Source organism: Danio rerio, chromosome 8 (assembly GCF_052040795.2).
Source record: "Danio rerio strain M-AB ecotype USA chromosome 8, GRCz13ab, whole genome shotgun sequence".
NCBI lineage: Eukaryota > Metazoa > Chordata > Actinopteri > Cypriniformes > Danionidae > Danio > Danio rerio.
This window is the reverse complement of record NC_141028.1, coordinates 28,617,327-28,630,766: the sequence shown is the minus strand read 5'-3', so window position 1 is coordinate 28,630,766 and position 13,440 is coordinate 28,617,327. Positions and strand designations below refer to the sequence as shown.

General features: G+C 36.0%; 2 protein-coding genes and 1 long non-coding RNA gene across 7 annotated transcripts in view; 2 read left to right on the top strand and 1 right to left on the bottom strand.

Annotated features, from left to right (window-relative positions):
- slc26a6.2 (solute carrier family 26 member 6, tandem duplicate 2) overlaps positions 1 to 13,440 on the bottom strand; it is a 406,025-nt gene that overhangs the window by 56,513 nt on the left and 336,072 nt on the right. The window lies entirely within an intron of this gene.
- The window catches only part of LOC147842651 (uncharacterized), a 464,331-nt gene that overhangs the window by 334,107 nt on the left and 116,784 nt on the right, over positions 1 to 13,440 (top strand). The gene's annotated exons all lie outside the window — the stretch shown is intronic.
- sema3b (sema domain, immunoglobulin domain (Ig), short basic domain, secreted, (semaphorin) 3B) overlaps positions 1 to 13,440 on the top strand; it is a 116,530-nt gene that overhangs the window by 83,778 nt on the left and 19,312 nt on the right. For 4 of the 5 annotated variants that reach the window (XM_087263699.1, XM_087263700.1, XM_087263701.1 and 1 more), the window contains 3 exons: positions 7,327 to 7,613; positions 9,399 to 9,556; positions 11,374 to 11,436. In XM_087263699.1, the coding sequence (XP_087119825.1) occupies positions 7,505 to 7,613; positions 9,399 to 9,556; positions 11,374 to 11,436 (330 nt within the window). In that variant the 5' untranslated portion in view covers positions 7,327 to 7,504. Of the gene's footprint in view, positions 1 to 7,325; positions 7,614 to 9,398; positions 9,557 to 11,373; positions 11,437 to 13,440 lie in introns of those variants that run through there. The other variant, NM_001128346.1, reaches the window with a different exon arrangement.

Sequence of the window (13,440 nt, the reverse complement as noted above, 5' to 3'; positions counted from 1 at the left end):
GCTAAACTTGGGATGTCAGTGAAAATCAAAAAGACGTCTAAGAATAGGCCAAAGACTAAACTAGTCGTTAAATAGACAGAAATGAATGACTACACATATAAAGTCTGTCTAATCTGTCTATTTGACGACTAGTCTAGTTTTTAGGTTTGCACTGACAGCCCAAATTTAGCCTTGTTTTTGCCAAGCTGTCATCGTTTAAATGTCTATTATATGTGTCTTAAACATAAAACTGTTTGCTGGGTTGCTACAGGTAGGGCAATTATAGATGATGGTCTAGATGTTTAGCGTGACCAATGGTAAAAGTAATGCTTATCATACATACAGAGACTTACACATTCAGTCAAAGGATTTGAGACTCTTAGACAGCTGGTGCAATAAATTCAACCCTAACCCTTCCTCATTTGAACTCATCCTCTCGATCTCTCTTTCCCCCTTTTTTGTCTCTTTTAAAGTTCATTCTATCTATCATTCTGACAGAGGGCCTGTGTGAGAGAGCTTTGTACTTGTGTGTGTATTATTCTAAATGGACTGAGGGTTTGTGGCTGACCTGGGTGATCACTGAAGCCACACACACACACACATGCTGAAACTTGCAGTTTTTTGCTCCTGACAGTGCTAAGAGCTGCCAAATTCATTCTCTGGACTCCATTTGAAGGGATTTGTGTCTGTCTTTGTTTTGTATACACAGATTTATCTCTGAGAGTATAGTAGTTGATCTAAAGCAAGACAGTTTTGAGAGTTTTATGTTCACATCTTTGCGCCTGAGAGAAAGAGAGAGAGAGTCACAGAGACCAGTAAGGAGAGAGTAGCTCATGTTTGTGTGCCAGCATGACCTTGTGGGACCTACAAAAACCAAAACAGAAGAGAAACCAGCAAGGTGGGTTGTTTCATTTTAACATAAAGAGTGACATGATAGAAATTTCTCTTGTTTTTACCCAAGTAGAACAAAGTGCTAGTTTACCCCATCATTTACTCATAATTTTATTTTCAGCTGCATGTCTTTATTTCTTTTTTTTTCTTTCAGGGTATCCACGTGGTCTTGAAATATCTTAAAAGGTCTTAAATCTCAAAAGCAAAATTTTAGACTTTACAAAGTCTTAAATCTTCTGCAATGTTGTGCTGTAGGTCTTAAATTTTTTAATAGGTCTTAATTTTCTTTTGTTCATGTATACTGTAGCTACCCAATCTGGCCATTAATAGCCCGTTTCCACTGAGTGGTACAGTACGGTACAGGTCACCTTTATCAGGCTTGCATTTTCACTTCATGGTGTTCGACAAAATGTTTGACGTCATTCTCGCACAGGGAAAAAAGGTATACGGGTCATTCACATATCACATGAGAAGCACTTCTCACAAAACAGATGCTTGATACACATAAACGCTTATGTATAAATGTTCCTTAATAACCTTCCTATGAACATAATTTGATTATAACTGCAGATCAATGATAGTGTAAAACAGCCTACTGTATTGTCTGCAATATTAAATAAATAAATAAACAAATGCAACATATATGAACTCATACAGACCCTTACAGTCTCCGATATGTTACCAATTACAAAAAACTACACAACAAACATTTAGTCCTTATTTAAGTTCAAAAACAACACGCAACATTTACCCCACAGTCAGTGCAAACCTCTCATCTGTATCTTTAATTTTCACCAGCACATGTAAGCTCTTGTTAGAAAGTAATTCTGTCATTCCAAGGTCATAATAGTACAACAATTGATAACAGTAGTTCAACATGGCAGTTTGTTCATGTTTTACGTTGCTGAAAGAATAATTTGCTCCTTGTTTTTTTGCACTTCACTCTCGCATTTGTCCACTTTTGATCAGGATCAGATGTCAGAAGCTCTCCAACAATCACACGCACATTATCATCATCAACTCAAAAAGCTTGTTATTCCATGCGAGATAGCGAAACCTTTCACACTTCAGACGGCCTTGTAAACAACTACGGGGCACAGGGTAGATTCTGATCTTCTTATTGGCTTTATGGCTGTTCATCAAGACGACAGCAAGGTTTCTAAAAGCCCTGGATGACCATGGCTCATTATTATTCATATATATTATTATTGTGTAATGTCTCGGCTGTGTATTTGTTTTCATTCTCATGGCTTGTGCACGAGCTAGTGACGCACAGTATCTCTATAAACCAATTGCATTCAATTGCGCGTCTTGCTCCACCTTTTGGCTCCTTTAAGCTGTGCTAGGTACTCTTTGAAAGGGTACCCAAAAAGTTGTATGGTACGATTCATTTGTTGGTACCTTTTGGCCGTGGAAACTGCCATTAGAGCATACCGAATCGTATTGTACCATACCACTCAGTGAAAACGGGCCATAACACCCATACAATCACCAACAATCCCAATCTCAATTAAACTTTTTACATTTATATAATATAAGTTTTTACATATTACATTTTATTTTAAAAAAGCATTTAATTAGCATTAAATAGCATTAAATCCTTTATTTCTTAAATCCCAAAAGAAACATTCAATTCTGTGGATGCTGTAATCAAGTGTTGAACAATGTTAAGTTTTCAACCTAGTTTGATGATTGTACATGTTTGATGATTGTACATGTGATAATGAGAACAGACCCATTTAATCAGACATTTCCACTTTTCTCATGAACTCTCATGTGGTTGTGCCGGTTTTGAGCAGCGTGAGGGTGAAATACCGGTGGCAGAATTTTGACTATGCCTTTATTTCCCCCCGCATGTGAGCAAAGGCTTTTCCTCACGCGTTTCAATCTTTCTTTTCTCTTTCACTCCCTTACTGGAGGTTCTGACAGTTGGTCGCAGTCCAGAGGAGCCGCTCAGCAGAACAATCGACTCCTTTCTCCTCTTTCACTCTCCCTCGCTCTTTCTTTCTCTCTCGCTCTCTTTAGGGTCTCGCTCACTCCAAGCGTCATGAACCGAGAGGCTTATGACACAGTTACCTCCTTCTCTTTTTCTCTCGTTTGGCTTGTTTTGTCTGGTGTTGTCACTGCGGCATTGAGGTCTTAAGGTTAATTGTTGTTTGTTTATTTTGGGCTTAGCTGCATTTAGTCTGGTTTTAAGGCCTGGTTCATGTGGAAGAGTCTTGATCTGTGTGTGTGTGCGTGTGTATGTGTGTGCGAGTGTGTCCCGCTCCAGCCTTGGCTGTAATGATGATGTACGATTTGCTGCGTTGGCACAGCCTCTTTGCTTAAAGAGATGTGAAGGGCGCTGGGATGCACTTTTCTGCTCTCCTCTTGTATAAATCTCCCAGGATGGGGGGTGTGAACCTTGCTGGATGTACTTGAATGCACACACATGCACACACACACACACACACACACACACACACACACACACACACACAGGCCTGCAGTAGCTCATATTAACTGTGTTTATAGTAAATTAGCACAGCTAATCAGTGTGACAGCACTACAGACAGAGGGACTGTGTGTGTGAGAGTGTGTGTGTGTGTGTGTGTTTTATTATGAGACTTCTGCTGTCTGCCAGTGTGAATAGTTCCATTATTCACAGCGATAGAATCAGAACGAGAGGAAGAAAGCATAAAGCACTTTTATATTTAGTTTGAGATGTTGCTGTATTTGTTACTCTGTTTAAAACTAATTTAAAAAGTCCACACGCTGCTGGAGGATAGTCTATTTTTTTTTTTCATGCTTCTGTGCATTTTAGCAGTACGGTAGAAGTGTGCGTGCGTGTGTGCGCGTGTGGGTATAATCTATATTCAGTGGAGTCAGTAGGTCTCCTCTTATCTTGCTGGTGATTCTCACTAACACTTATTAAAATTCAGCACTGCAGCAAATGGGTATAGAAATTGTTGGTGTGTGTGTGTTTCCAAAGCACTTTTGGAGAGATCACCGATTGTTAAAAATAGTTTGTCCCTCTCTCTTTTATCTTCCTCTTATTACACTTATTATTCTGTTTCTCTTTAATTCACACACAAAGACGCACACATTGTATCAAAGTAGGACAACGTCTTTAGTTTTTATACCCAATTCATTTTTATTTTCTCTAATGTAGCTGTAAATATAATCCTCACACAAACCTGCTTATTTACATTTTCATGAAACATTAAAAGTTATTTTATAAACTATACTTGTAAAAAACGGTTATATGGTGTCGGACAAAAAAAACACTCACATTTACTTGGCTAAGTAGAGAATTTTTGTTTTCTATCAGATTCAGTTTTGGTAAAGTGGCCTGACATGCATCCACTGTGAAATCTACAAAATAACTTCTAAAAATGTATATATATAGTGTATATATTTGTAAAATAGATTTTTTATGTAAGACTGGAATATGTCAATAAAAGAAATTTTTAAAAACTATATATACTTGCAAATGGTGCATTCATGTGTCAATGATAAACCTAAAGCGCAATTTGGCGCAATTTGTTGCTATTTTCAGAGCAATTTTCAACACCAATTTTTCCCTTTTGCGTTATGTTGTTTAAATAAAAAGTCCATTTGCGGCACTTTGTGGACCCATGGGTATGCAGGTCTATAAAGGAGGTGTGTTAAGGTGCATTGTTGGTGCGTTGCTGTTTTGAGGAACTGAAATAGACCGTGCCACTGACCAACTGAAAGCTAATCCAAAGTCCAGCACAGAGCACACTAGCTATGTGCCTATGCAGGTTCATGTATTCATTTGCTGGAAATTAAAACAAATTTAGAAATAGTTTTGAAACAAATCTTTTTACTTAAACGAAATTAAATATGTAGACTAATGGATGTCTTTAGTGGAGTGAATATCCACTATTTCTTTATCCACAAAAGTAAAGGGTTAAAGTAAAGAGTAAAAGTAAAGTAAAAAAAGCTGAATGGAGGAGGCTTATTTTTTATCCTCGCACTGCAGATGGTTTGTTCAACTGTTTTCTCACTAGTGAAGCATTTAGTTTTTCCACATACAAAGTCTGCCTTAACTTATTACAGTTTTTTCTGATTGTTTAAGCACAATTTTTCTTTTGCCAAATGGAACACTTCATCCAAAACCTTACAACAATATAGCAAAACACAATTTTAACCCCAAACAGAACACACACGCTTCATTCTATATACATCTGTTTGCTTCATTTACACACTGCTGTGATCAATCCTAAACACTCAAATCATTTTTAACTGACTAATACTGATATAATCAGAGTGTGAGAGATATTGCTATAAAGTACATGAGCATACTGTATTCACCAAACAGACTAAATATTGCCCTATTCTAACAAACCATACAACAACGTAAAGCTTATTTATTCAGCGTTCTGGTGATGTAAACATTTCAATGAAAAAAAAAAAATTCCATCCCCTGTCTCCTGTTTACCAATCTTCCTCACTTTCGTGCTTCCTCTTTCATACTGCAACATTGGCTTATTATTATTATTATTATTTGAAAATTAATATCATAATATAATAATAATATAATACGCACCTGTAAAACATTTTTATTGAAGACTACTATTTATAGCTCTACTACTGTAAACATGTTTGTTGAAGACTAATAGTTTATACCTATTGCTTTTTTCATTGTGGTTACAGCTGATTGGTGTGTCTACAGTTTTGCAGCCGTGTGTGTGCACACCTGATGGTTGTGTTTAACTCATGGTTCAGGTGTGTGTTCACTTGAAAGCCTTTGCTTTGAAGTTGCAAGAAAATACCATTATGAAAAATATCTGTGTCAAAAGCATCCGAATGTGTTTAGTAATTTGCAAATCATTGTGTGTAATGCTTTGCAAAAAGTGTGAAGCTGACAATGTGCTCACAGTTGTGCAGATCTAGCCTTGTATTTTGCTTCCTGAGTGTACGGTTTTGCTAACTGTGGGAAAAGTTTAAATTTAGTGTGTTAGCAATCATGAAAAACTGTAATATTTAATAAGTTAATTAGCAAAACCCTAATAGACCATGCGCTAGGGCGCAGAGCGTATTTTTCCATCATTAAAATAGCAAAAGTGGATTCGGACATGCCCTTATTGCTTTTGCGCCATAAGCTTTAGACTTTGTGCGTAGATTATTGAAATAGAGCCCAAAGGGTACATTTTCTCTTTTGCACTTTGGGTAGATTTCGCATTCAGACATAATTGTCAACAAAATGACAAAAAAAATTGTGTTATGCACTGCAAGGTCGCTTTGTAAAGAAACAATACCCATCTGCACACATATGGTCCTGTAGATCACCATTTTTGCTTTGGTTTGTGAAGTACTGGCATATTCCTATAGTATAATTGAACATGTAAGCCATGCATACTGTCACTGTTATTAGAAAGTCGTTTAGCATTTTGCAGATTCTGCAAATGTTATAAACCTTTGACCAAAGCTGCATGCACATGAAAATATAAACATCTGTTTTTACTAGCACCTGAACCTCATAAAGAGATTGAAGAAGAAACCAAAAGATGATCCCAGTTTCATTTTGGTGTGCGTTAGACAAAGGGGTGAAATATTAGAAGGGTGAATAAAAACAGGCAATCTTTTTGAAGTGTATGAAATACTGCACATATACATATACTACCCAAAATATGAGATATAGTGAGAACGTAAAAGCCAAGAAGTGTGTAATATTTCAAACTGTATTCGATTATCTGACTGTTTTGACTAAAAGCAAATGAGCTTCCTGTTTCAGCTTGAGGACCATATCAACAGTTTATCTGAGTGAAGTCTGAATGATATGTTTGAAAATGATACAGTATAGAGTCAGACAGCTCCTCTCCTCTAGTTTATCATTTCTTTCCCCTTCACATGCAGAATGTGACCTAGCAAAGAAAGCGCACACACACACATATTCACACAAAAGCGCATGGCAGCAATTAGATGTTGCTGGTCTCAAATGAGAGCTGGACGCTGTTCTGACCGAATAGATCTTGGCTCTCAGTGTAGCCATTCAATGAACCTGGACCAGAACCATCAAAAAAACCAAATGAAAGGCTCAAAAAGAATGACTGCTTCAAAACTCAGCTCTCTTTCTGTGTGTGTGTGTGTGTGTGTGTGTGTGTGTGTGTGTGTGTGTGTGTGTGTGTGTGTGTGTGTGTGTGTGCGTGTGTGCGTGTGTGCGTGTGCGTGTGTGTGTGTGTGTGTGTGTGTGTGTGTGTGTAAGAGAGAAATGGGATCAGATTTCTTCCTCCTTATCTTAGACAGGACAGTAGCTTTAGACCATCTGCTACTGAAATAAAAAGTGTATGAGTGTGTGTGACTGCATATCTGAAATAACATGGCTATTATCGGACTGGGTTATTGTAGGAGTGGGTGACAAAGGGGTCAGGAAAGATGGAACAGTGTCAATGAAAAGAAGATGAAAGGTCTATAAAAGTTTTTTTTTTTGTTTTTTGTTTTGGTGTTCAGCTTTCAGAGTAAAGAGGAAACTCCACATCTACAGCATCACTGTAACAACAAGCAGGACAACTGAGAGCCGTCACGGCAACAGCTGCCAGGACAACCAGCATCCCACTCCACCATCTGTGTGGCAGCTGTCTGCGCTTTTTAACTTAAAAAAAGTTTTGGTCCTCCTCCTCCTCTGAAGATGATGATGATGATGTGCTGCACACTGGTCCTGTTTGGACTCATCGGCATCAGCGCTTCATTGAGCGGAAGCTCACAATCCTCACCCCGGATGAAACTGTCTTATAAAGGTAGTGCACTATATCTAATGCCTGTTATTTTATTCTCAGGTTCAGTTTTATTTTTTCCTGAATTATTATTAATTTATTGCATATTACATTTTTTGTATTCAATATTTGTCCTTTTTTTCTAGACATTAATTTATTGGTAAAATACATTTTAGTAGTTAAGTAGTCCACTTTTGTCCACAATTGTCTACTATTTATGAAGATTTAATCAAAATGTACATTTTAGAAAGCCTGTTTTACATTTTCTTCACATTTAACTACAATTTAATTTTGATGTTGATCTGAAAATGCTTACCATGCTTTAACATGATAGGACTTCACAGTGGCTTAGTGGTTGCCAAGTTACCTCTCAGCAAAAAGGTCACTTGTTGCATGGAGTTTGTATGTTCTCCCTGTGTTTGTGTGGGTTTTCTCCGGGTGCTCCGGTTTCCCCAACAGACCAAAGACAAGCAGTATACTGTAGGTCACAGGTGTCAAACTCAGTTCCAAAAGGGCCGCAGCCCTGCACAGTTTAGTTCCAACCCTAATTAAACACACCTGATCAAACTAATTGAGTCCTTCAGGCTTGTTTGAAACCTACAGGTAAGTATGTTGGAGCAGGGTTGGAACTAAACTGTGCAGGGCCCTCCAGGAATTGAGTTTGACACCCCTGCTGTAGGTTAATTGGATAAACTAAATTGGCCGAAGTTCTGGTAAAGCAGGAAAGTGAGTGAGTGTTCCATTAATGTGGTAATAGCTTTTTTTTTTTTTTTTTTTTTTTATAAAATGCAGATAAAGTGATTCTCTGATTGGTTCTGGCAATAAAGTGTTTATGTGCTCAAATAGTAAGATAGCAGAGGCTGACAACATCATGAGCACTGCGCCAAACCAAAATCCATCATTCATTTTAGACATGGGACGATAACAGTTTTCAAGGTATACCGTGGTTTGAAAAAGTAAAGTTTTTAAAACTGCCAAAATTTTCTGTTATACCGTTCCTAAAGTACAATATATGTAGGACGATGCTGCTTTAAATTGTAATAAAAATCTGTGTTTTTGAAACTAATGAAGACAGCAGGAGTCAATGATTCATTTCATTCATAGATTGTGTTCAAAGGGGGGGAAAGCTTTTATTTTTTACCCAGATATTTAAAAAGAACATTTTAGAGCAGTAATTACAATACCATATAACCATTATATTTTTATCCAAGGGTATCATACCATCAGAATCATATACCGGCCCATGCCTAATTCATTTCCCCCTTTTTTAAAAATACAGACTTTTCAGGAAAATTACCAGTACATTGCAGTGAAGAAGTCATATGTATACAGGCTCTTTTTATAAAAATACCAAAACTCTGCTGTGTATAAATAGTTCATTTCTATACTGGTAATATTGTTCCAGTGATTTTATAGCAATTTTACAGTATTACTATGTTGAATGAATAATTCACAATGACATAAAGAACATGCAGATCTCATATTTAAAGACTTTGGTTAAACTTAGACTTGTTTGGTTTGATAATAGTCAATAGTCCACATTGTGATTTGATTAGTTGTGTACAACACAACTATTTTTATTACTTCTACTACTACAACTACTACTTTTAATGAATCATTCATCTAAAATTTGCCAAATTCTCTGATATTCCTCACTAATTCTTTTTTAATTCTGGATTCAGTGATTCAATCCATGTTTTTTGCATTGTGGACGTCTTAGGGGCCTATAAAAGTGCTGAATAAAGCACTTTGCAATGTCTGTTTTGAATTGTCTGTTTTAAATGCTTTGTGTTTTTGCACACTCTGTAGATCTTCAGCAGTTTAATGGCATTAAGCGGTTTGACTTGGAGCGTTCGTGTTCTTTCGGAGCTCTGCTATTGGACGAAGAGAGGGGGCGACTGTTTGTTGGAGCTCGAAACTTTCTGCTATCTCTGAGTCTCGACAACATCAGCAAACAGGAACAGAAGGTACAGTACACTTCTTACTCTCTCCCTCTTCGTTTCCTTCATCCATAATGTAAGAGTGAAAGGAAGCATCTTCTCTTCAGTTTGTCTGTCATCGTCTAATTAAGTTTTAAACAAAGGTGTAACCCTGTCAGTCATAACTCATTCGTATACAGGATAAGCACCTGGGGACGATCCACCAAGAAGTTCTGTCTCTTTTTTTATTTTTTTTTTTAGGATTGGCTGACTATAGCTACTAGTCATTATTAACGTCCTACAATATAACTGTATACTTACTGTATGTGGCATAAACTTTTTAATATATATAAATGTATATACTATTAAGATTGGTACAGTATAACATGATACATGTTCATATGTAAATTATATATTTTATATATTAAAATATTCTACAAATATAATGAAATATTTTATACCACAAAAAAATATTGTATATTCCTTCATTTTCTTGTTGGCTTAGTCCCTTTATTAATTCGGGGACGCCACAGCGGAATGAATCGGCAACTTATCCAGAGGATTGCGAGTTCACAAACGCATTAAAATCCATAAACAAAGCAGCACACATCAGGTTTTCAACATGGTTTTAGACGCGTTATGAGATTACAAAGAGTTAACCAGATACAGTACAAGCGGTTACGGCCAGGGGTTTCAAATTTACCGGGTCTGCGCGTGCAAAAAAATGGGCGGGGCTTGAGTTTTATATCGCAGTCACGCCGGCACGGCTAAAGACTTGTTACTGCGGCGATTTATTCGAACCACTATGAGTCGACTCTTTTATAGATGAACCAATAGTTTTAAACATGGTGCACTTTCAGATTTACGCCTTAGCTGGATATTTCACTTCACTCAGTGCTGTGTTACACTCTGTATGGAAGGTCATTTTCAAATACCCATAATAGGGGCTCTTTAAACATCATAATAATCGTTTTTTATTTATTCATCTTATTAAAATTATTGCAAAAAATGTATTTTAATTAAAAAAATACTGCACATAATATCTGTTGTTGCAGTGCGTATCATTTGAAAATGTTGTACAGTACATTATATTGTACATGTGTATATTATACATTGACTTTTTTGTACTTTACTGCTACTGTATCATCAAATATAATCTTGAAAAATACATTCATTAAACATTTTACTTAAAATTGTATATAATTTATCCTAAAATTATTTCAAAAATACTAATAAATGTAGGGTGCAAACTACTAATAAATACGAAATATTAACATCAGTGAAACAGAAATCTGTAGTTAAAAGTGTTATTCTTTATTTGTGTGTGACTGCAAAGCCTGTTTATGTCCCTCCTTGAATCCCTCTAATATTATTATATGCATAATACATTTACTGTATTTTAATGAAATAACCCAGAGCCAAAACTTACCCTGGTTTAAACTATTAACAAGTAAAAGGATCAAACAATTAGATGTTTTATAACCCATTTATGTTTGTATTTTAAGCTAATAGCATGGGACTAGATTGCATTTGATTTTGCGAGAGAAACAAAAAGGAAGCTTCAGCATTTATCATGTGTAAAGTTAATCAGCCTTTAAAGTCACGCCAGATGATTAACAGTGGTTCAGGCCAACATGCCGATGACAGATTGATGGATTTTTATTTCTTCAGGAAGGAAAGAGAAGGAATGACGAGTTAGAGTTGTCGGTCACTGTGTTCTGGCTTTAGACACACACAGGTGTGGTTTAAGGCTGGATGTGTCCGGATGTGTGTGCATGAGAGAATGTCCCTCAAGCTAGTGAACACGTCTAACCCTGCAGTGTCCAAAACTTCTGCTCACCTCTGAACTCCTCTTTCTTTCTCAGATCTACTGGCCAGCGCCTGTCGACTGGAGAGAAGAGTGCAACTGGGCCGGGAAAGACATCAATGTAAGTTTCTGCAATAATCAGATCTTGTGGTCACCAACACGCCCTGGTTTACACACTTATCAGGACCATCTCTTCTATGAGGTGTTTACACACAAACACACACTCGGGCAATTAGCACTGTTATCACAAGCAGCTCTCCCAATCGGCTCCATCACTTACAGATGCAAACCAGTGTTGAGCCAAAGTTATCTGTCAGGGGCAATGAACATAGATACTGAATGTTCTTTAAAAGATTTGTTTTTCATTATATTATAATTTTAGCATCAATATCGCAATGTGCACATCCACAATAGCCACATCGCAAGATCTGAAATGTTAAGTCTGAATTATAGTTGACCAGGAACCACAGAATTGTATTTAATTACTGTATTTATATGGATTTTATGCGATTTATGCAAAAAAAAAACTAATAAAAATAAAATATTTTTTCTCACTTATAATTTTTGTCTTGTTTCTAATCCAAATAGCTATATTTCGAAGCGAAAACAAGATTATTTTATATTCCCCTCTGGCAGATCATTTGCTTGTTTTAAGGAAAAACTCAATTTTAACTTATAAAACTTAATTTTGACTTTTTTTTTTTAAGTTGAAAACAAAACAAATTTTTTTGTACTTGATCTAAGAATTTGTAGATATTTGGGGTAGAGAAAAGACGAAGCAAAGTAAAAAAGAACATTTTTTGCATTGTGATTATTCAATTTCTGTACCTGAATACTGTTAGACTCCACAGAACATCATCAAATAGTGCTATTCAAACCATCTTGTGAAACTGTATTCATATCGCAATATTTATCGCAGAAAAATGAAATATCGTAATATCAAAGTCACATTGTTCACAGAAATTGTACAGTCCTCATTTGCATGTGTGTGTTTGTGCTTATATATATATATATATAAATAATAATAATAATAATAATAATAATAATAATAATAGTAATAATAATAATAATAATATGTGCAGGTCTACTGTAGGTGTAATGCAAAATTTTGAAAAGACTTTGAATGGTGGACTTGAACAGACTTTAAATATGTCCAGTTTGTTAATGTACAGTAATGTGATGACACCGGAATACAACTATTCATAATTCTGAAGTTGAATTATTATGTTTCAGACATATGCTTGTTGTTTGTCATTGACAACATTATTAGACCATTTTTTCTGCTGGTAAAATCAGACATTTGCCATTATTAGATTCTCTCTTGCATTAAATTCAACATTATATGGGCTAGAGTAGTTATACTGACACTGTTCAACCTTTATTCTCATGCACAACATTCTGTTAAAAAGAAAAACATTAAATGCTTGTCACAATCATAACTTTGAAATGCAATATGATTATTGAAATGATGTGCACGGTTCAGTTTCATTTTCATTCTTCCCATGCTTCCAAATGATCGCTCTGTACCCCAAACTGAATGTTATTCACAACTTTATTAGCTGTTATTCACAGCCTATGCAGGTTCTGTTCACTAAAGTAGACTTCATTCAAAGGTGCGCGTCCGCCGTCTCTGTGGTAACAGCTTGTGGTCAGCTCACGTCACGTGTGATTTTGTGGCCGCGAATACGTCATCACATGAAAACATGAATTACATTTTTTGGGTGAATTTTACCTTAGAAATACAGCATGTGACTCTTTTAACACCATTTAGAGGTGTCCACGTTGTAACAAGAATCGAATGAAAAACAGTGTTCAGACTTGTAAACACTGTATATACAGTTTTTTTTTTTTCATTTAACTTAAAATTCACCTACAAAGACTTAAAATTAGCATTTTTCTTAGGCCCTTGTCTGTAGATTCATGTTTATATCGATGAATGATTAACATGAACATAGGAGCCTTAGAAAAATGATCATTTACGAAGAGGATTTCAGACAGCTTTTGCATGTGAACTCTTCAAATATATTTGTGGAATTTGTACAAAACATCATACATCAAACTTATTGTAAGTGTTGTATACTATTTTACAGTTTAACTTTAATACTTATGTGTTGTAACACAACAA